The 21,105-nt window shown below is 41.1% G+C and overlaps 1 protein-coding gene across 2 annotated transcripts; it reads right to left on the minus strand.

Moving 5' to 3' along the window:
* Positions 1 to 16,616: 16,616 nt before the first annotated feature.
* On the minus strand, positions 16,617 to 20,666 carry LOC124865247 (Fc receptor-like protein 5). 2 transcript variants are annotated; one of them, XM_047360208.1, is made up of 6 exons: positions 20,580 to 20,666; positions 20,426 to 20,461; positions 20,078 to 20,344; positions 19,756 to 19,998; positions 17,802 to 17,960; positions 16,617 to 17,538 (listed from the first exon to the last, which is right to left on the minus strand). In XM_047360208.1, the coding sequence occupies exons 1-6, from the start codon at positions 20,608 to 20,610 to the stop codon at positions 17,513 to 17,515; spliced, it is 762 nt and encodes a 253-aa protein (XP_047216164.1). In that variant the 5' UTR covers positions 20,611 to 20,666; the 3' UTR covers positions 16,617 to 17,512. The 2 variants fall into 2 exon arrangements, with proteins under 2 accessions (XP_047216164.1, XP_047216163.1); XM_047360207.1 differs by having other exon boundaries at positions 16,617 to 17,542.
* Between the last annotated feature and the right edge of the window lie 439 nt (positions 20,667 to 21,105).

Here is a 21,105-nt window from a genome sequence, read left to right on the forward strand (position 1 = left end):
AACCCCAATCATGGGTAAGACTGCCGACCTGACTGCTGTCCAGAAGGCCACTATTGACACCCTCAAGCAAGAGGGTAAGACACAGAAAGAAATTTCTGAACGAATAGGCTGTTCCCAGAGTGCTGTATCAAGGCACCTCAGTGGGAAGTCTGTGGGAAGGAAAAAGTGTGGCAGAAAACGCTGCACAACGAGAAGAGGTGACCGGACCCTGAGGAAGATTGTGGAGAAGGGCCGATTCCAGACCTTGGGGGACCTGCGGAAGCAGTGGACTGAGTCTGGAGTAGAAACATCCAGAGTCACCGTGCACAGGCGTGTGCAGGAAATGGGCTACAGGTGCCGCATTCCCCAGGTCAAGCCACTTTTGAACCAGAAACAGCGGCAGAAGCGCCTGACCTGGGCTACAGAGAAGCAGCACTGGACTGTTGCTCAGTGGTCCAAAGTACTTTTTTCGGATGAAAGCAAATTCTGCATGTCATTCAGAAATCAAGGTGCCAGAGTCTGGAGGAAGACTGGGGAGAAGGAAATGCCAAAATGCCAGAAGTCCAGTGTCAAGTACCCACAGTCAGTGATGGTCTGGGGTGCCGTGTCAGCTGCTGGTGTTGGTCCACTGTGTTTTATCAAGGGCAGGGTCAATGCAGCTAGCTATCAGGAGATTTTGGAGCACTTCATGCTTCCATCTGCTGAAAAGCTTTATGGAGATGAAGATTTCATTTTTCAGCACGACCTGGCACCTGCTCACAGTGCCAAAACCACTGGTAAATGGTTTACTGACCATGGTATGACTATGCTCAATTGGCCTGCCAACTCTCCTGACCTGAACCCCATAGAGAATCTGTGGGATATTGTGAAGAGAACGTTGAGAGACTCAAGACCAAACACTCTGGATGAGCTAAAGGCCGCTATCGAAGCATCCTGGGCCTCCATAAGACCTCAGCAGTGCCACAGGCTGATTGCCTCCATGCCACGCCGCATTGAAGCAGTCATTTCTGCAAAAGGATTCCCGACCAAGTATTGAGTGCATAACTGTACATGATTATTTGAAGGTTGACGTTTTTTGTATTAAAAACACTTTTATTTTATTGGTCGGATGAAATATGCTCATTTTGTGAGATAGGAATTTTGGGTTTTCATGAGCTGTATGCCAAAATCATCCATATTAAGACAATAAAAGACCTGAAATATTTCAGTTAGTGTGCAATGAATCTAAAATATATAAATGTTAAATTTTCATCATTACATTATAGAAAATAATGAACTTTATCACAATATGCTAATTTTTTGAGAAGGACCTGTACACATGATAAAATGATGAAGTAGATGTTTTTCATTTAAATATCTAAAAAAAACTGTTAGCGTAAGCATGCCAATTAATGAATTTAGCACAATCTATGAGTGTATACTATTGAAACATAGAATTTCAAGCTAAACAACCCTGACTTTTTTTCCTCTTCATTATCTGAAATGTACCCCTAATTATAGAATCACTCGAATCTTCTTGTCATCTAACAATTTAATTTACTTTCCCACAAATATAAAATCTTACAAACTCTGAAACAACCTCATCTGTATTTTAAAGTCAGGAATATGGTTTAATTTATTGACATCTATTTTTTGTTTTCACTGTGATATTATTGGGTTAATTTAAATACATTTGACTGGTGCTCATAATTCTCCATCTATAATTTAACTTTGAACTTTAATTTAATTTGAAACTAGGAATTAAAAAGAGCATGTGTCCTCACTCAAATTAATGGAGTATTATTAATTTGGAAAAATTCCACTGTAAGGTATGTTTGGAGCAGATAAAGATGTGCAATCAATTTGTGATTAATCATGATTAACCATAGGCAGTATAGTGTTTGTATGTGTATTAAGTAGGGCTGTCAAACTAGATTTTTGTAACTTATTAATAGCAATATTACCCTGTGATTAATTATGATTAGTCATGATCAAAATTCTAAAATTAATTGTATTTTGATGTTCTCACTTTCTTTTAGCATGCTGTGACTTCAAGGGGAGAGGCTGGGTGTCCTAGTGTTTACAAGACTTAAGATTTGTGGCAGAGTTAGTAAAATGCCCAGACAACATACACACAGCTTTCTTAATATGTGTGATTGTATACACAGGAGAGGAAACATCCAGTGTCCTCCATATTAGTGTTAACAGCTTAAAAATGTTACACTCTTTGATTACTCTCTCTCCTTTAAGACCAAGTTTCCTCTGTCATCAAGCAAAACCTGTTTCATCAACCGAGTGACTGCAGTATAGGGTCACCCACCAATGTATGTATTAACTATCAACGTTGAACAATTGAAAAAAAGTGAATCAGGGTATCTCTGATTATTATCCTTTTTTATATTTCTGGTAAAAATGGATAGATTTCATATATCAGTTCACTTTGCAATTCTGAAGTGTTTGTTTGCATAACAACTAGTGAGTGTGTGACACACACTCCTTCCTTAGAAATTATCCTTCCTGTCTCTCATTTCTCACCAACTTAACACTATCTCTCTCTCTCTCTCTCTCTATCTATCTATCTCTCTCTCTCTGTCTCTGTCTCTCTGTCTCTCTCTCTCTCTCTCTCTCTCTCTCTCTATCTATCTATCTCTCTCTCTGTCTCTGTCTCTCTGTCTCTCTCTCTCTCTCTCTCTCTCTCTCTCTCTATCTATCTATCTCTCTCTCTCTCTGTCTCTGTCTCTCTGTCTCTCTCTCTCTCTCTCTGTCTCTCTATCTATCTCTCTCTCTCTCTCTCTCTCTCTCTGTCTCTGTCTCTCTGTCTCTCTCTCTCTCTCTCTGTCTGTGTCCTACATTTGATCAGTCTCTGGTCTAAATTACACAATACAACTCAACTCATTTTAGTGAGGGAGAGAAATAAATCTCTTACAAATATTAATACATGTGCAAACATAGACATAAACAAATAGTTATTCATTTTCTGAGTTTCCACTGGTTGTTCTCTGTTCATGGCATGAGGAGGTAAAATTTTCTGCAATTATTTGGCTTTCTCTCTCCGAATAGATCTCTCCTTCAACCTCATTGATTGCTCTCTCTCTCTGGTCATCACATAATTTCAAGAAGTGTGTGGAGCCATTCACCTCAACTGCCATCCCTTCGCAAAAGTGTCCCAGAAAAGGGGGTCGTCTGCCAGTGACAGGCCTGAGTGTATAAATATGTAAGGACGACATTAAAAGGGGAAGTTTCCAAACAGCTGTGATATATCCAGATAGGTTTGGCTAGGCTTTACTTCTGAGTTATGTGGAGGTGTAAGGAGTGCAGTTTGTGTTTTCAGAATAGGTATGAGCTTCTCAAACATATAAGACTAATGCACCGCAATAGGCAACACTACTCATGCCTGTATTCAAATTGCCTGTGTAATTTCAAGACGCTGAATGCTTTGCACATCCACCTATCAAGAGTTCATCCCAAACCAGATTTTCAGAAGCCTCTGGAATTGACAACATTTAGTTGTCATTTGTGCACTTGTAGTAGTCTTGCTACTGAGAGAGATTTTTTCTCACATTTAGGCATTCATTTCAAGAGCCATGAAACTGTTGCCTGTGTTTTCAGAGATTGTAAGTACAAAACAAATATCTACGGAACATATCACTCTCACAAAAACAGGAAACGCAACCCCCATACGCTAAACGATTTTAACCCAAGCATAGTGACTACAACTGGAGTTTCTCAAGAGTTGTCTGACAATGCAGAGCAAGATGCACCTAACTCGAATGACTCTGCAATGGAAATAAACAATCCTTTTCCAAGTGAAGATGTAGATTTAAGTAAGTCTCTGCCTGACACAATTCAGCAAAATTTAGGTGCAGCTTTATTCAAACTTGAACATTTTGCTCATGTGCCAGCCACAAAAATGCATGAGTTTCTCGAGGAACTACACTATTTGTTTAGCGCAGGCACATTTCCCCTCTCTGTAAACATTATTATTGAAAATGTACTCGGGAAACATGGTTCCACATCACATAGGTCATTGATAACTGAAGTAGCCACAGCCCTCTCAGTCTCTCACCCCTTGCTTAAAGCTGTAGGTGAGGGTGGTTGTTTGAGCACATCATATCTCTGCAACAAGCTTTAAAGAGAGAACTTGTTAGGGTTTTTATGACTTTTTGTATTGTTTATCACTCATCTAAGTGCTTTTCCCTCCTTACATGTTACAGGAAGGGAGATGGTCACAAGAATGAGTTATGTTTTTATTATTTTATTATTTTATTAGCAGCATCTGGTGGCTATTCACCAGGTTCCCACTTCCTCTGTTTGTTTATAATCAAGACAAATGAACCCTAACCTTTCTGACCCCCCCCCACACACACACACACACACACCCACCCTGAATGTTTGTTGAACTGTGTGTGACCAAGCATGTATAAATAAAGAGGGAGGAGTGTTAATACTTCGTAGTTTTGCACTGCAGTGTGTGACCTATCCTTGCCGCAAGTATAACTGACTCTGTGTCGTTCCTTACCTCTGAGTTGACTAAATAATACCTATCAGAACTTTAATGTCATTGAGCCCATTGAGTACATGCTTGATGAAAAGGAAAATAAAAGCTGCCAGCATGTGCCTATACTGAAGAGTTTGCAACAACTTTTAAATAGGAAGGATGTTATGGATAAGATCATTGAGAACCACAGAGTAACCTGTCAGAGTAATGGGATAACTGGAGAATCGAATACTTACAAGTCATTTCAGGATGGGTCTCACTTTAAGAAAAACAGTTTCCTTTCAGGGGATGAGTTGAGACTTTTGCTAACATTGTATGCAGAGGACTTTGAAGTATGCAATCCTTTGGATACTTCTCGAAGAAAACATAAGCTCTGTGGAATCTACTGGACTCTGAGTAATTTGCCTCCAGGATCGCATTCAGTACTTTCCTCGATTTACTTGGCAGTCTTAACCAAATCTGATGATGTGAAGAAGTATGGTTATGACCAAGTCTTGCAACTACTACTTCAAGATTTAAAAACCCTTGAGCAAGATGGAATTTTTGTTCCTTTGCTTGGTAGGTGTATTAAAGACACAGTTTAATCAGAATCAGCTTTATTGCCAAGTTCGTACATACAAACAAGGAATTTAACTCCGGTACACTTTGCTCTTTGGTTTTGTTTTTGCATTACAAAATATACATATTTGCAATGTACAATATACACATATATAAATAAAAAGGTGCATTTGCAACATCTGTATGCTGTTGTTCTGTACTCTATTGAATGTTCAACAGAGAAACAGCCTGGGGGAAGAAACTGTCTCTGTGGCGGCTGGTTTTAGCAAACAGTGCTCTGTAGCGACAGCCTGAAGGTAAAACTCTAAACAGTTTATGTGCAAAAACACACAAAATACGAAAACAAAGAGAGAGCGAAGCTCCGAGGCTGCCATCGTCAGCGCCTTCAAGTGGTTCTTGCTGATAACCTCAGTGCTCACAGTATTGCAGGTTTTAATGAAAGCTTTACCGCAGGGCACATATGCCGATTCTGCACTATAATACGAAAAGAGATCCAAACAAAAGATGTGAGATCAGGTTCATTCATTCTGAGAACCAAAGTGCTACATGAAACACATGTCAGCTCTGCCCAGAAGGATGGTTCAAGCTGTTTTGGAGTCAAAAGACAATGTGTATTCACTAAAAACCTTGTTCACTTTAATGTTCTCTCAGGTTATCCCCCTGATATCATGCATGATGTGTTCGAGGGAATTGTGCCTGTGGAGCTTGCACAGTGTTTATCAGTTTTAATATCCAAGAAATATTTTAGTCTTGAGCAGCTTAACAAGTCCATCCTTGGTTTACCATACAAGTGGTCAGACAAGACAAACAAGCCTCATGCAATTCCACACACGTTCTCTAAAACAATTGGGGGGGGAATGCCCATGAGAACTGGGCCCTGCTAAGATTTCTCCCATTCATCATTGGGCATTTGGTGCCAGAGGGTGACAAGGCTTGGCAAATTCTAATGGATTTAAAGGATGTTGTGGAGCTTTTGGTTTGCTCCAACACACACTGAGGAATCCATTGCTTACCTTGAGTGCAAAATTTCAGAGCATTGCAAAAGATTCCAAAAACTCTTTCCTGGTATGCAGCTTCTACCCAAGCATCATTACTTGGAACACTATCCTGTACTCATCAGGAAGTTTGGTCCTCTTGTTTATCTCTGGACCATGCGATTTGAGGCCAAGCACAGCTTTTTTAAGCAGGTCATCCGACATTCAAACTGCTTCAAAAATGTGCCCCTCACGCTGGCTGTCAAGCACCAGCTCATGATTTTATATCACATGAAAGCATCAAGTTTTGAAAAACCTGCTTTTGAGATCACAAGTGTTTCAACTGTACCTGTCGATGTTCTAAAAAAAGAAATAATGGAGAACATTGAAAAGATGTTTCCTGGCACAAGAGAGGTACACATGACTACATTTGTGACGACCAACGGTGTACGTTTCAGAAAGGGAATGATTGTAGCTTATGGGTCTACCAGTTGGCTACCTGAGTTCGGACAGATAGATCACATTTTTGTCATACAAGAGAGACTGGTTTTTGCGGTTAAGAGACTTTCTGGGTTGTATAGTGAGCACCACAGAGCCTTTGAACTCATAACATGTCCAACCAAAGAGACAGATCTGATTGAGTTTAGTAATCTGGCAGATTACTACCCTTCTGGCAGACTACTTTGTTGGATCTCTGAGAATGGTGACACTCAAAAGACACATAAGTATTTAAGATATGCTGACATTAAAATTTACATATCAATGAACATAATGTGTCTATACACTACCTGTAAATGTTTTTACACACTTTCTCAATCAAGTGAATGATTTTAAAATAAATTGTAAAAATTTTAAAGAGTATTCAAAAACTGAAGTAAGAAAAATAAATTAGATTTGGCATTCAAAATGGCATTCTTCTTTTCTATTTGCAGCTCTGTTTTGGAGATGCATTTCCTTCATCTTAGTTAAAATTGAATCATAAATCCTCTCCTTTTACCATGTGGTGTTAATAGGGTGTAATTCTTGTGTAAAACGTGTTTTTTGTTTGTTTTTGTAAGTCCTATTTTCTATTTGAGCTTTTTATTGATTGATTGATTAATAAATATATTTATAAAAATATCTGCTTTAATTGCATAATTACAAAGTAATTGATGAAATGCTTTATTTCTATTTCCATGATGCTTGTTTCCCATATTAAATGAGTGATACATTAAATCTTTTCTTTTTTTTCTAATTTTCAGAGTGGTGGGAAATGGCTGCTTCAGTGAAGCTCAGAATTATACTAGGAGAAAACAATTCCCAGAGACTGATTTTACAAAATGGACTTCCAGCAACTGTTCCTGAACTTGTTGAGCACATTAAAAGCAGTGTGGAGTACAGCTTGACTTCAGGCTTCAGTTCATGGATGCTGATTTTGGCAATGAATTCACCAACATGACTTCTATATCAGAGATCGAGGACAAAAGTACCATAAAGCTAATTTTTGATTCTGGCCTGTCTAGTGACACTCCACCCCCACCTTATTCAGCTCCTTCTACATCACGCTCTGGTGATGACTCACCACTTTTAAGTGGCTCGGTTGACCCAGACATTTTGTCATCTCCCGATTCTGCCGCCTCAAGATCGTCTGGATGGCCTGTTGTTTTTGTTGTTCCCCGATTCCCATACAATTGTGAGCTGCAGCTGGAAAAAGCCAATGCCGCATTCAAAGCAACTGGAATTTTGCTCGACCCTGACATCAGACTTAAAACTGCAATTCTTGACAGTTTAGCTGAAGCAATTGTGCAGCACAAAGTGTACCCCACTGATGGCGAGTTTGAAGAGGCAGCAGAAGCCCTTGTATGATCACATCCTTGTTTGAGAGAACCAGGCTCTGCCACTGGAAATGTTGGCTGGAAAATTTGTTTGAAGTATAAACTTGCCAACTACAGAAGGAATCTCAAGCGGCGTGGATGCCCAGAGGTCGAACTAAATTCCTTAACAAATAAACCTGCAGACAAGAGCAGTCCTGCTTATGGTGTGAAGAAGCCCAGAAAAGCTGAGGTGAATTACTGCCCATCCTACCCATCAGGAGAATCGGCAGAGACACTTGAAAAGATAAGAGAGGCCCTTATTTCAGAAGCAAAGAAAAGGAACAATGAGGACACAGTGGCAGCAATAATGGCCAAGACCTTTTCTCATAGAAGGCAAGAAGTTATTTGAGATGCACTCATGATTGCAATTTTTAAAACCAGATTGCCAGCTCTCTTCAGTGTGCGTGAGGTAACTGAATAACTGATTAGAGTATGTCCATATTTTAAATTCAAAAATAGTTTGGAAAAAAATGTTTCGGTTATTTCTCCCTTATTGTCACCTTCACAACAATATATAACAATGATATAAGGATTGTGCTTCTGTGGAATGAGCAATACAGCAAAATGTGTACGTAGCTCCCAAAAAATGTTTCCAAACGGTTTTTCCAAGATGTGGTGGAAAATTTAAATTGTTAAACTAATTTGTTGTTTCAATGCAATGGTAGTTAAATGAATCTTTACCCATTTTTGTGTCAAGTTAAGCGCTGAGTTCAAGAGGATAGCGACAGTCGGTTTGCTGCAAAAGTTCTTCTCCGAGCTGGATGCTCAATCATCAAAACTGCTCAAGGTCTTTAGCAAGAAGGGTGGTGCTCAGGGAAGAAAGATCAAGAGCCTCCTGATGCCCCTGACCCAGGTAAAACAAAGGGGACAAACTGCCAAGTACATCACTGTAAAGTTGACATTTTAAAAGAGGAAATGTGATGGGGAGAAGAGAGAAGTTAGACAATTTGGAAAGAGGGGGAACTTTTTCATTGTATGAAAATGATTTGATTATAATTCTAACTTTTAGTAGATTTGACAAAGTGAACTCAACCTAATCCCTTAACAATCCAGGCTGTGCGCCATTTAGTGACTTTCCACTGCCAGTACCTACTATACCATATTTTACCAGATTTGGAGAGGGTTTTCACTACCCCTTCTTCATATATCTAGCGTAGGACATGTGCGACTCCAGTAACAAGACTGTTTTAAGAATTGTGTAAAGTTTAAATTGAGTGTGTTCCACCACCGCTAACATAGCTGCTGTGATTAGTGGTTTACTATACTCCCAACACTGCTTAAAGAAAAAGAAAACATCCCAGGAATTGTTGGACATGTACATTTTTGATTTTACTTTTTGGACACACACAGGTTACAGCTTGCAAATTATTATGTCATAAAATTGATTGATAATGATGAAATGGTTTACATTTGGAAGAAAAAATGTTTTCTTTGTTTAATGTGGCATTAATTGTGTAACATTTAGTCTTCCTGTTGGTTAAAACGAGTTTGTGTTTGTGTTTGTGTTTCTTGGCGTACTTTGTGCGGCCCACATACTCAGACTGACAACATTGACGTGAAAAGAGAGTGCATCGTCAAGGCGTTGTCGGTCTACCTGAACGAAGACCCGGAGAAAGTGCTGAAAGAACGCATGGTATGTAATTTAGGTTTTGTGCTCCAGTCCTTATATTTGCATCTTACAAAAGAAAATGCAATTATAGGTCACACATTATGTTAATTAAATAGATGTTTTTGCATTAGTCATTTGTCCCTTGAAGCAAAAATGATATTTATGTTTTTATTTCCTTTTTTCAGGACTCCGATGTTGACAACAGTCAAGCTGAAATAGAGACTGTCTTTGGAGTATTTGTGATTCGCAGAGAAGGTGCAGCGCGTGACGATGGTCCAGAGGATGTTGGCATCATTTTGGAGGGGGTACAAGTCCTCAATGAGCTGGGTAATGTACCAGTAGCAGTTGCAATGCTGTTTGCTTTAGTTTATGCACTCAATCTCAGTTACACCCCAGAGTGGAAATACACTTTCGAAGCTCTGCAGAAACTCATCATGGGGCTTGATGGACAGAGGTTGTCTAAGAAACTGCAGGTGCTGAAAACCTTACTTGCACGTTAATATTTTGTGGTGTAACTGTTAGGGGTCTTCAACAATGAAAGTATCCCCAAGTCATGTTTGGGAGGCAGGTGGGCAGCCGTTCAGTCAATATTAGTGTTTTAAAATGACAGTCTGTTTTTATGTTTCAATGACATCTGTCGAGAGTTTGAACGCTGGGCCACACCTGCGATGTAAGTTCAGTGGATCTCTTGTCATATCTATTGCTATGTTTCCATCAGCACACTTCACAGCTTCCAAACATAAACATCTTGAAACAAAACCTCAAGATGTTTATAGATGATTATTCTCATGTCCTGCCTCTCCCTTTCTGCTGCTAAAGAATCCATCTGTATGTTTTACATGAGCTCTGGAGAAAGTTTCCAGCTACAGGACTGTGTCCCAAGTGAAGAGTTCTCCTTTCTTCTTCCGTATCATTTACAGTCAAAGTTATGTATCTTCTCCATTTCACTGTCTCTGTTTTCTTCAAATGTTGATAGCAATAGCTTCTGATATCTTACGTTCTAGCTCCTCAGCCGCCAGTCCAAAGCTTTCTTCGTCATCCTTGTCTTGGGTTGAAGACAACTACAAACTAGGAATGTTCTCCAAAATAATGCAGTTGCTATCATCTTCCACTTCATCTCCTTCTGATTCAGAATCTGAAGAGTCTGGTGGCGGAGGAAGAAACCAGGTTAAATAGTTTCTAATTCCTGCAGGACAGTCTCTGTGGAGTCAGTCAGACTGAAACAGTGACAAAAGTAGTTTCTAACCTTGGTTTGTTGAGCAGCTCAGCAGAGAGATCAGAGCTGCAGAGAAATGACTCTCAGGTTAGTTGGAGCTTTAATGAGTGCTCTGCTGTGGGAAGCAGCAGTGATCATCTCTCAACATTTCCACACCAACACACACCCAGCAGATGGGACTCACCCAGCAGCCTGTGGACAGATGTTCCCTCCATTCTGCAGCTGGATGAAAGGAGACCAACAACAGTTTGACCGACAGTAAAAAGCTCCTCTTCCTCTTTGTGAACCACTACACGTCAGAAGCTCTGAGAGCTTTTCTCTGCAGCACAAACCAGGAAACACTCACATACAAGAATAGAGGTGAAAAACCCACAATCCTTGAAATAACTTGGTGTTGGATTTTTTGATCAGCTGGATGAAATGAGACCAACAGCAGTTTGATAGACAGTAAGAAGCTCCTCTTCCTCTTTCTGGACCATTTTGTCTTTTTTTAATAAACCACAAAGTTTTCTTTCCAGATTTTGAACCTTGATACAACATCTCTAGCATGTCATCACTACTTCCTGTTGCTGTGAACTTAAGGACTTTGAACCTCAGTTTCCTCATTTTGTCAGACCAACTTAAACATCTACAGCATTTAATAAGATGGTTTTAAACCCTCCCTCTTCTGAATCTCCTCTAAACATCTACTGCCTCCCTCTGAAGCCTCAGGCTATATTTTTTAAATCTAAGTGATATTGATTAAAAGTAAATCTGGGAAGCATTCAGTAAGGTGCTGTTTATTATATATATGATCAACTCTCAGATTCACCACCTTGACGTGGTTCGGAGGTTTGAGTGCGTCCTTAATCCTGGAGGCTCTGACCCTTGTTAGGGTCTCACATGAGGAGAGGCTCAGATATGGGAGTCAGGTGGCAGCTGAGGTTGGGGACCTGGGCCTGCCAATTCCCAGCATCACAGTTTGGGTCCAGTTTCATCATCGGCAGGTAAATGTCCTGAGCTGATGCGTGAAGTAGAGTGGTACCAGATAGATATATTTGGACTTACCTCTACCTACAACTTGTGTTCTGGAAACCCGCTCCTGGAGAGGGTTTCCAGACTCTCTCTATCTCCAGCGTTAACCAGGCAGAGTGGCGTCGGGCAGCTACGGGACTTACTCACAGACCCCCAGCTGAGTTCGTTGGCGTTGGAGATGTCCCTGGTGAGTGAGAGGGTCGCCTCTTTGCAAATACCATTTCTTCTCTTCACTGGCAGCTGGTAAACCAACTTAAAGGTGCATCACTAACACCAACTAGGTGTGGATAAAAAACGATATAGAAAGAGAATTGACTCCATTCACCACTGTAGTTTGTCTTTATTAGCATTGCCTGGCGAACCTGTAGCTCATCAGACCTGTTATTCTTCACCCTGACCTTCTATATCAGCTCCACCTGAACTGTTGTCTTAACTGCTGGTGTTTAGTGGATTTCTAGGTCCTTTTGTTTAACTGAGATGTGAATGTTGTTACTAAGTTGTACGATATTTCAATAAAAATGTCTGATAAATGGATAAAGTTCAGAGTGAGATAGAAAAGCCCAGATGGCAAAACTACTTATTGGTTAATTCAAATATTTTCAATTCAGCTCAGTTATGTCATCAGATTATGATGCAATTACAAGTTAACATTTTCATCCATATTCTAATACATTCATCCATTGTCTACACCTGCTTGTTCATCCAGGGTCACAGGGGAGCTGGAGTCTCCAGCAGCTACTGGGTGACAGGTACACCCTGGACAGGTTGCCAGTCCATCTCAGGGCAACACAGAGACACACAGGGGGAACAACCTTGGATACACTCACACCTAAGGCAAACTAGCGAGGCCAGGTAACAGTTATGTTTCTGGACTGTGGGGGAAACCAGAGTACCCAGAGAGAACCCCTGCATTCACTGAGAGAGAACACACAAATCCCATGCAGAAAGACCCCAGCCTCAGATTCTAACCCGGGAACTTCTTGCTGCAAGACCAGTCTTATATAATACAGTGCAACTCAGTTGGTCAATTATTCCCAGTTAGTGAATGTTAGTGGTCTAAGGAAGTCATTATTATGTGTTCAGATAGTTTTCAAACAAGTGGAAAAAGATGACAACAGGCAGGAGGAGATAATCTGATCAGTTCAGAAGTGATGCTCTGTGGTGACATCATCATAATCATCATCCAATCCCTGCTCAGCCTGGGTGGGTGGAGTCATCACCATGGCAACAGGCGGGTCATTTCTTACTGTCAGAAAAGGTTAGAAAGGAAGAAAATGCAGAAAATTTATCAACACAAGATTTTACTCCGTCAGTGCTTAATTGTTCAATAACAATTAATAAAATGATTGATTGATTGATTGATTGATTGATTGATTGATTGATTGGTTGATTGATTGATTGATTGGTTGATTGATTGATTGGTTGATTGATTGATTGATTGATTGATTGGTTGATTGATTGATTGATTGATTGACAGCTGAATAAATGAATCAGGTTTTACCTGCAGCTCTGTGTTGATTCAAAGACACCAGGAGGAGAGTGGAGATGAAGTATGGACAGAAGACCACCAGGTGGCAGACCAGCATGAACCACAGGTGAGAAGAAGCTGAGGCAGGGATAGGATCTAGAGAGACGGGTGGAGCTGTGGTTGGAGGTTTTTCTGCAGAGACAATGAAGTCTAATCAGATCGATATTTAGATGACATAATTATATTTTATAAATGCCATTACAGTTTATGTAAGTTTAAGGGAATCTAATTGCTTTTCCAAACCAGAACCAAGTTAACACTCCTCTGCCAAGGCTACGTTCTAGATTAACACCAAACCAACACATTAACGTCAGCAAGGAGTCGGATGACCTCTGAAGGGTCTTGGTGAGGTATTCAGGTGCACTATGGGCTCCTCGTTATTCATGGTGATGTCCCAACGTTTCCAACTCGTTTGATTCTGAGCTGAATATGTTTCAGAAATCAAAGCTCTGATCTGAGAATTACTTCACAACCAAGTGGAGCACGTTCTAAATGCAAGTCAGAAAACCAGTTGGATGTTGTAACGCTAACTACGGTTCACTGTACAAGGCGATAACAATGTTTTTCTCTTCATTTGATGTGTGCAAACACTGCAAGATGGAGTTTACACACTGAGGCTGCTGGTTTAAGAAGTTACAAACCATCAAAAGTGCTCATAAACATTTCACATTTGCTGGTTTCCCAACATTTTATTCACTGCAGCCATATTAGATGTTGAACTCAGGACTGATTAGTGACCTTACACTTTCCAGTTCACAGTTTAAGCATCAGAGGGGGTTCCTGTTGTATTTTCAGCTGGGAATTTTGAAAATTTGACTTTAGAGCAACAACAGAAGATACACAAAACTTCTATACTGAGGTCATAGTTTTCAGTTCATGTTGGCAGTTATTAACGGGGGTCCTCACTTGGAACGGGTAAGGATGGTGACAGCACATGTATGAATGACGTCAATCTGTGTGGCTTACTTATGAGAGGATATAAAACACGACTGACCACACTGGCCTCGTGCCATGGCTACAACCTCATCGCGCCCACTGTGGGCTGGGAGTATTCTAAGTAAGATATTGTTCTGCTTTTGGCACCACGGCTACTATTCACAGCAAACCGCCGTCACCCTGACTTCAGCCAAAAGGATCTCACCAAGCAGCTGAGAGAAACGATCTTTGCTCACCGTACTGAACACCATGCCATGTTCAGATTCCTTCTCACAAGCTAATCGGACCGTACTGTGCCTGAAGTCGACTTTTTATACTGCAGAGAAACAAAACACCAACAATAGTGTGGCTATTCACAGTGTGGCTCATTAAAACCAACTTCAAGCTTCAAAGCCTCAGTGGGATCGGTTCACACTGATAAAAATGATTTGGGATCTTATGTGCATCTTTCCTTCAGACAACACACACCGAGGTATCCTGAAGGAGCACTGAGCTGGGTCAAAGGTGTTGAACAGGACAAGATGTTCAGTGGAGCACCTTCACATTCATCTTGTCATGCTGCTGTTGAAATACTGATGGTGCGTCATCCTTCACAGCAAGTCTGAAACCGATGGTAAAGGTGCAGAAACCTCTCATAAACGAACACCATCATGTTAGCAACTAATTAAAATAAATGTAAAAAATAAAAACATGAATGTGAAAATGAACTGCTAGCATAAAAGGACAGACCAAACTGCTTTAACTTTTTAAGTGATTGAAACCAAATATTTGACAAAGTATAAAACTCGACAGAATTTATACATGATCAGGTTTATTTTTTTATTACAATGAGGAGAAAGGCTGCAGACGAAATTGACCCGGTATCAGACACCTTCCTCTTTTGACTATGATGAAAAGTAACAACAATCACAGCTGCAATGATAGAAATTAATAGAAAGGTCAGTACAATGGACCATGTGTCTTCATATTAAACTAAAATGAAGCTGCTGACCTGAGACAGAGATCCAGCTGGATGGAAATTCTCCATAACCACTGATGTAACACTTGTAGAGGCCTTCATCAGAGCAGGTCACATGGTGGAGGGTCATATGACCTGAAGACTCACTGCCGATGAAGATGCCATCTTTAATGAAAGCAGCTGGGAGGTTGGAGGGAGTCTTTGTTTGACAGCTCAGAGTGACGTCATCTCCCTCCATCACAGGGAGGACAGGACTCTGCAGGATCACTGATCCACCTCAACACAGAGACAAACTACAGCATTTCATCCATTTCCACACAGCTTCATCAACACTAACTCCACAGTCTGATCTTACCAGAGACAGTGAACTGGATGCTGCTGCTGGCTGCTCCCTCTCTGGACTCACACCAGTACACTCCAGTATCATGTTTGTAGAGGCTGCTGATGTTACAGGAAGAACCAGCTGGTTTCCCCCATTCTCCACATTGAGTCCTGTGTCCTCCTGTTGTTTTTCTCCTCACAGTCCATCCAGCAGAGCTGTGTTCCTCACAGCTCAGAGACACAGAGTCTCCTTCAAAGAACTGAGATCTGCTGGGACTCACAGTCAGACCAGCTGTGAGCGCTGAAATGATACAACAGTTATTGTTTCATTAGTTCAACAGAACAAAAGAGGAAGCAGGAGTTGACCAAAGAAGTTTCTAACCTTGGTTTGTTGAGCAGCTCAGCACAGAGATCAGAGCTGCAGAGAAATGACTCTCAGATTAGTTGGAGCTTTAATGAGTGCTCTGCTGTGGGAAGCAGCAGTGATCATCTTTCAACATTTCCACACCAACACACATTCAGCAGATGGGACTCACCCAGCAGCCTGTGGACAGATGTTCCCTCCATTCTGCAGCTGGATGAAATGAGACCAACAGCAGTTTGACAGTCAAACTGGGAAGCATTCAGTAAGGTGCTGTTTATTATATATATGATCAACTCTCAGATTCACCACCTTGACGTGGTTCGGAGGTTTGAGTGCGTCCTTAATCCTGGAGGCTCTGACCCTTGTTAGGGTCTCACATGAGGAGAGGCTCAGATATGGGAGTCAGGTGGCAGCTGAGGTTGGGGACCTGGGCCTGCCAATTCCCAGCATCACAGTTTGGGTCCAGTTTCATCATCGGCAGGTAAATGTCCTGAGCTGATGCGTGAAGTAGAGTGGTACCAGATAGATATATTTGGACTTACCTCTACCTACAACTTGTGTTCTGGAAACCCGCTCCTGGAGAGGGTTTCCAGACTCTCTCTATCTCCAGCGTTAACCAGGCAGAGTGGCGTCGGGCAGCTACGGGACTTACTCACAGACCCCCAGCTGAGTTCGTTGGCGTTGGAGATGTCCCTGGTGAGTGAGAGGGTCGCCTCTTTGCAAATACCATTTCTTCTCTTCACTGGCAGCTGGTAAACCAACTTAAAGGTGCATCACTAACACCAACTAGGTGTGGATAAAAAACGATATAGAAAGAGAATTGACTCCATTCACCACTGTAGTTTGTCTTTATTAGCATTGCCTGGCGAACCTGTAGCTCATCAGACCTGTTATTCTTCACCCTGACCTTCTATATCAGCTCCACCTGAACTGTTGTCTTAACTGCTGGTGTTTAGTGGATTTCTAGGTCCTTTTGTTTAACTGAGATGTGAATGTTGTTACTAAGTTGTACGATATTTCAATAAAAATGTCTGATAAATGGATAAAGTTCAGAGTGAGATAGAAAAGCCCAGATGGCAAAACTACTTATTGGTTAATTCAAATATTTTCAATTCAGCTCAGTTATGTCATCAGATTATGATGCAATTACAAGTTAACATTTTCATCCATATTCTAATACATTCATCCATTGTCTACACCTGCTTGTTCATCCAGGGTCACAGGGGAGCTGGAGTCTCCAGCAGCTACTGGGTGACAGGTACACCCTGGACAGGTTGCCAGTCCATCTCAGGGCAACACAGAGACACACAGGGGGAACAACCTTGGATACACTCACACCTAAGGCAAACTAGCGAGGCCAGGTAACAGTTATGTTTCTGGACTGTGGGGGAAACCAGAGTACCCAGAGAGAACCCCTGCATTCACTGAGAGAGAACACACAAATCCCATGCAGAAAGACCCCAGCCTCAGATTCTAACCCGGGAACTTCTTGCTGCAAGACCAGTCTTATATAATACAGTGCAACTCAGTTGGTCAATTATTCCCAGTTAGTGAATGTTAGTGGTCTAAGGAAGTCATTATTATGTGTTCAGATAGTTTTCAAACAAGTGGAAAAAGATGACAACAGGCAGGAGGAGATAATCTGATCAGTTCAGAAGTGATGCTCTGTGGTGACATCATCATAATCATCATCCAATCCCTGCTCAGCCTGGGTGGGTGGAGTCATCACCATGGCAACAGGCGGGTCATTTCTTACTGTCAGAAAAGGTTAGAAAGGAAGAAAATGCAGAAAATTTATCAACACAAGATTTTACTCCGTCAGTGCTTAATTGTTCAATAACAATTAATAAAATGATTGATTGATTGATTGATTGATTGATTGATTGATTGATTGATTGGTTGATTGATTGATTGATTGGTTGATTGATTGATTGGTTGATTGATTGATTGATTGATTGATTGGTTGATTGATTGATTGATTGATTGACAGCTGAATAAATGAATCAGGTTTTACCTGCAGCTCTGTGTTGATTCAAAGACACCAGGAGGAGAGTGGAGATGAAGTATGGACAGAAGACCACCAGGTGGCAGACCAGCATGAACCACAGGTGAGAAGAAGCTGAGGCAGGGATAGGATCTAGAGAGACGGGTGGAGCTGTGGTTGGAGGTTTTTCTGCAGAGACAATGAAGTCTAATCAGATCGATATTTAGATGACATAATTATATTTTATAAATGCCATTACAGTTTATGTAAGTTTAAGGGAATCTAATTGCTTTTCCAAACCAGAACCAAGTTAACACTCCTCTGCCAAGGCTACGTTCTAGATTAACACCAAACCAACACATTAACGTCAGCAAGGAGTCGGATGACCTCTGAAGGGTCTTGGTGAGGTATTCAGGTGCACTATGGGCTCCTCGTTATTCATGGTGATGTCCCAACGTTTCCAACTCGTTTGATTCTGAGCTGAATATGTTTCAGAAATCAAAGCTCTGATCTGAGAATTACTTCACAACCAAGTGGAGCACGTTCTAAATGCAAGTCAGAAAACCAGTTGGATGTTGTAACGCTAACTACGGTTCACTGTACAAGGCGATAACAATGTTTTTCTCTTCATTTGATGTGTGCAAACACTGCAAGATGGAGTTTACACACTGAGGCTGCTGGTTTAAGAAGTTACAAACCATCAAAAGTGCTCATAAACATTTCACATTTGCTGGTTTCCCAACATTTTATTCACTGCAGCCATATTAGATGTTGAACTCAGGACTGATTAGTGACCTTACACTTTCCAGTTCACAGTTTAAGCATCAGAGGGGGTTCCTGTTGTATTTTCAGCTGGGAATTTTGAAAATTTGACTTTAGAGCAACAACAGAAGATACACAAAACTTCTATACTGAGGTCATAGTTTTCAGTTCATGTTGGCAGTTATTAACGGGGGTCCTCACTTGGAACGGGTAAGGATGGTGACAGCACATGTATGAATGACGTCAATCTGTGTGGCTTACTTATGAGAGGATATAAAACACGACTGACCACACTGGCCTCGTGCCATGGCTACAACCTCATCGCGCCCACTGTGGGCTGGGAGTATTCTAAGTAAGATATTGTTCTGCTTTTGGCACCACGGCTACTATTCACAGCAAACCGCCGTCACCCTGACTTCAGCCAAAAGGATCTCACCAAGCAGCTGAGAGAAACGATCTTTGCTCACCGTACTGAACACCATGCCATGTTCAGATTCCTTCTCACAAGCTAATCGGACCGTACTGTGCCTGAAGTCGACTTTTTATACTGCAGAGAAACAAAACACCAACAATAGTGTGGCTATTCACAGTGTGGCTCATTAAAACCAACTTCAAGCTTCAAAGCCTCAGTGGGATCGGTTCACACTGATAAAAATGATTTGGGATCTTATGTGCATCTTTCCTTCAGACAACACACACCGAGGTATCCTGAAGGAGCACTGAGCTGGGTCAAAGGTGTTGAACAGGACAAGATGTTCAGTGGAGCACCTTCACATTCATCTTGTCATGCTGCTGTTGAAATACTGATGGTGCGTCATCCTTCACAGCAAGTCTGAAACCGATGGTAAAGGTGCAGAAACCTCTCATAAACGAACACCATCATGTTAGCAACTAATTAAAATAAATGTAAAAAATAAAAACATGAATGTGAAAATGAACTGCTAGCATAAAAGGACAGACCAAACTGCTTTAACTTTTTAAGTGATTGAAACCAAATATTTGACAAAGTATAAAACTCGACAGAATTTATACATGATCAGGTTTATTTTTTTATTACAATGAGGAGAAAGGCTGCAGACGAAATTGACCCGGTATCAGACACCTTCCTCTTTTGACTATGATGAAAAGTAACAACAATCACAGCTGCAATGATAGAAATTAATAGAAAGGTCAGTACAATGGACCATGTGTCTTCATATTAAACTAAAATGAAGCTGCTGACCTGAGACAGAGATCCAGCTGGATGGAAATTCTCCATAACCACTGATGTAACACTTGTAGAGGCCTTCATCAGAGCAGGTCACATGGTGGAGGGTCATATGACCTGAAGACTCACTGCCGATGAAGATGCCATCTTTAATGAAAGCAGCTGGGAGGTTGGAGGGAGTCTTTGTTTGACAGCTCAGAGTGACGTCATCTCCCTCCATCACAGGGAGGACAGGACTCTGCAGGATCACTGATCCACCTCAACACAGAGACAAACTACAGCATTTCATCCATTTCCACACAGCTTCATCAACACTAACTCCACAGTCTGATCTTACCAGAGACAGTGAACTGGATGCTGCTGCTGGCTGCTCCCTCTCTGGACTCACACCAGTACACTCCAGTATCATGTTTGTAGAGGCTGCTGATGTTACAGGAAGAACCAGCTGGTTTCCCCCATTCTCCACATTGAGTCCTGTGTCCTCCTGTTGTTTTTCTCCTCACAGTCCATCCAGCAGAGCTGTGTTCCTCACAGCTCAGAGACACAGAGTCTCCTTCAAAGAACTGAGATCTGCTGGGACTCACAGTCAGACCAGCTGTGAGCGCTGAAATGATACAACAGTTATTGTTTCATTAGTTCAACAGAACAAAAGAGGAAGCAGGAGTTGACCAAAGAAGTTTCTAACCTTGGTTTGTTGAGCAGCTCAGCACAGAGATCAGAGCTGCAGAGAAATGACTCTCAGATTAGTTGGAGCTTTAATGAGTGCTCTGCTGTGGGAAGCAGCAGTGATCATCTTTCAACATTTCCACACCAACACACATTCAGCAGATGGGACTCACCCAGCAGCCTGTGGACAGATGTTCCCTCCATTCTGCAGCTGGATGAAATGAGACCAACAGCAGTTTGACAGTCAGTAAGAAGCTCCTCTTCCTCTTTGTGAACCACTACGTCAGAAACTCTGAGAGCTTTTCTCTGCAGCACAAACAAGGAAACACTCACATACAAGAATAGAGGTGACAAACCCACATTCCTTGACCTTAGTAACTTGTTAGACCTTCTGATCTATTACAGAGTTTCTCTTGTAGCTAAAATCTCTGTGTTGTCTTGCACATAATTTCTAAAGTCATATACAGGTCCTTCTCAAAATATTAGCATATTGTGATAAAGTTCATTATTTTTCATAATGTCATGATGAAAATTTAACATTCATATATTTTAGATTCATTGCACACTAACTGAAATATTTCAGGTCTTTTATTGTCTTAATACAGATGATTTTGGCATACAGCTCATGAAAACCCAAAATTCCTATCTCACAAAATTAGCATATTTCATCCGACCAATAAAAGAAAAGTGTTTTTAATA

Source organism: Girardinichthys multiradiatus, unplaced genomic scaffold, assembly GCF_021462225.1.
Source record: "Girardinichthys multiradiatus isolate DD_20200921_A unplaced genomic scaffold, DD_fGirMul_XY1 scaffold_55, whole genome shotgun sequence".
NCBI lineage: Eukaryota > Metazoa > Chordata > Actinopteri > Cyprinodontiformes > Goodeidae > Girardinichthys > Girardinichthys multiradiatus.

Excerpts from the sequence above, each read along its gene's own strand:
- LOC124865247 (XM_047360207.1), bottom strand. The coding sequence starts at position 20,610 with ATGGAGGGAACATCTGTCCACAGGCTGCTGG. Across the intron at positions 20,345-20,425 it reads GAGCTGCTCAACAAACCAAG|CGCTCACAGCTGGTCTGACT; the intron begins GTTAGAAACTTC and ends GTATCATTTCAG. Across the intron at positions 17,961-19,755 it reads CAGCTGGATCTCTGTCTCAG|AAAAACCTCCAACCACAGCT; the intron begins GTCAGCAGCTTC and ends TTGTCTCTGCAG.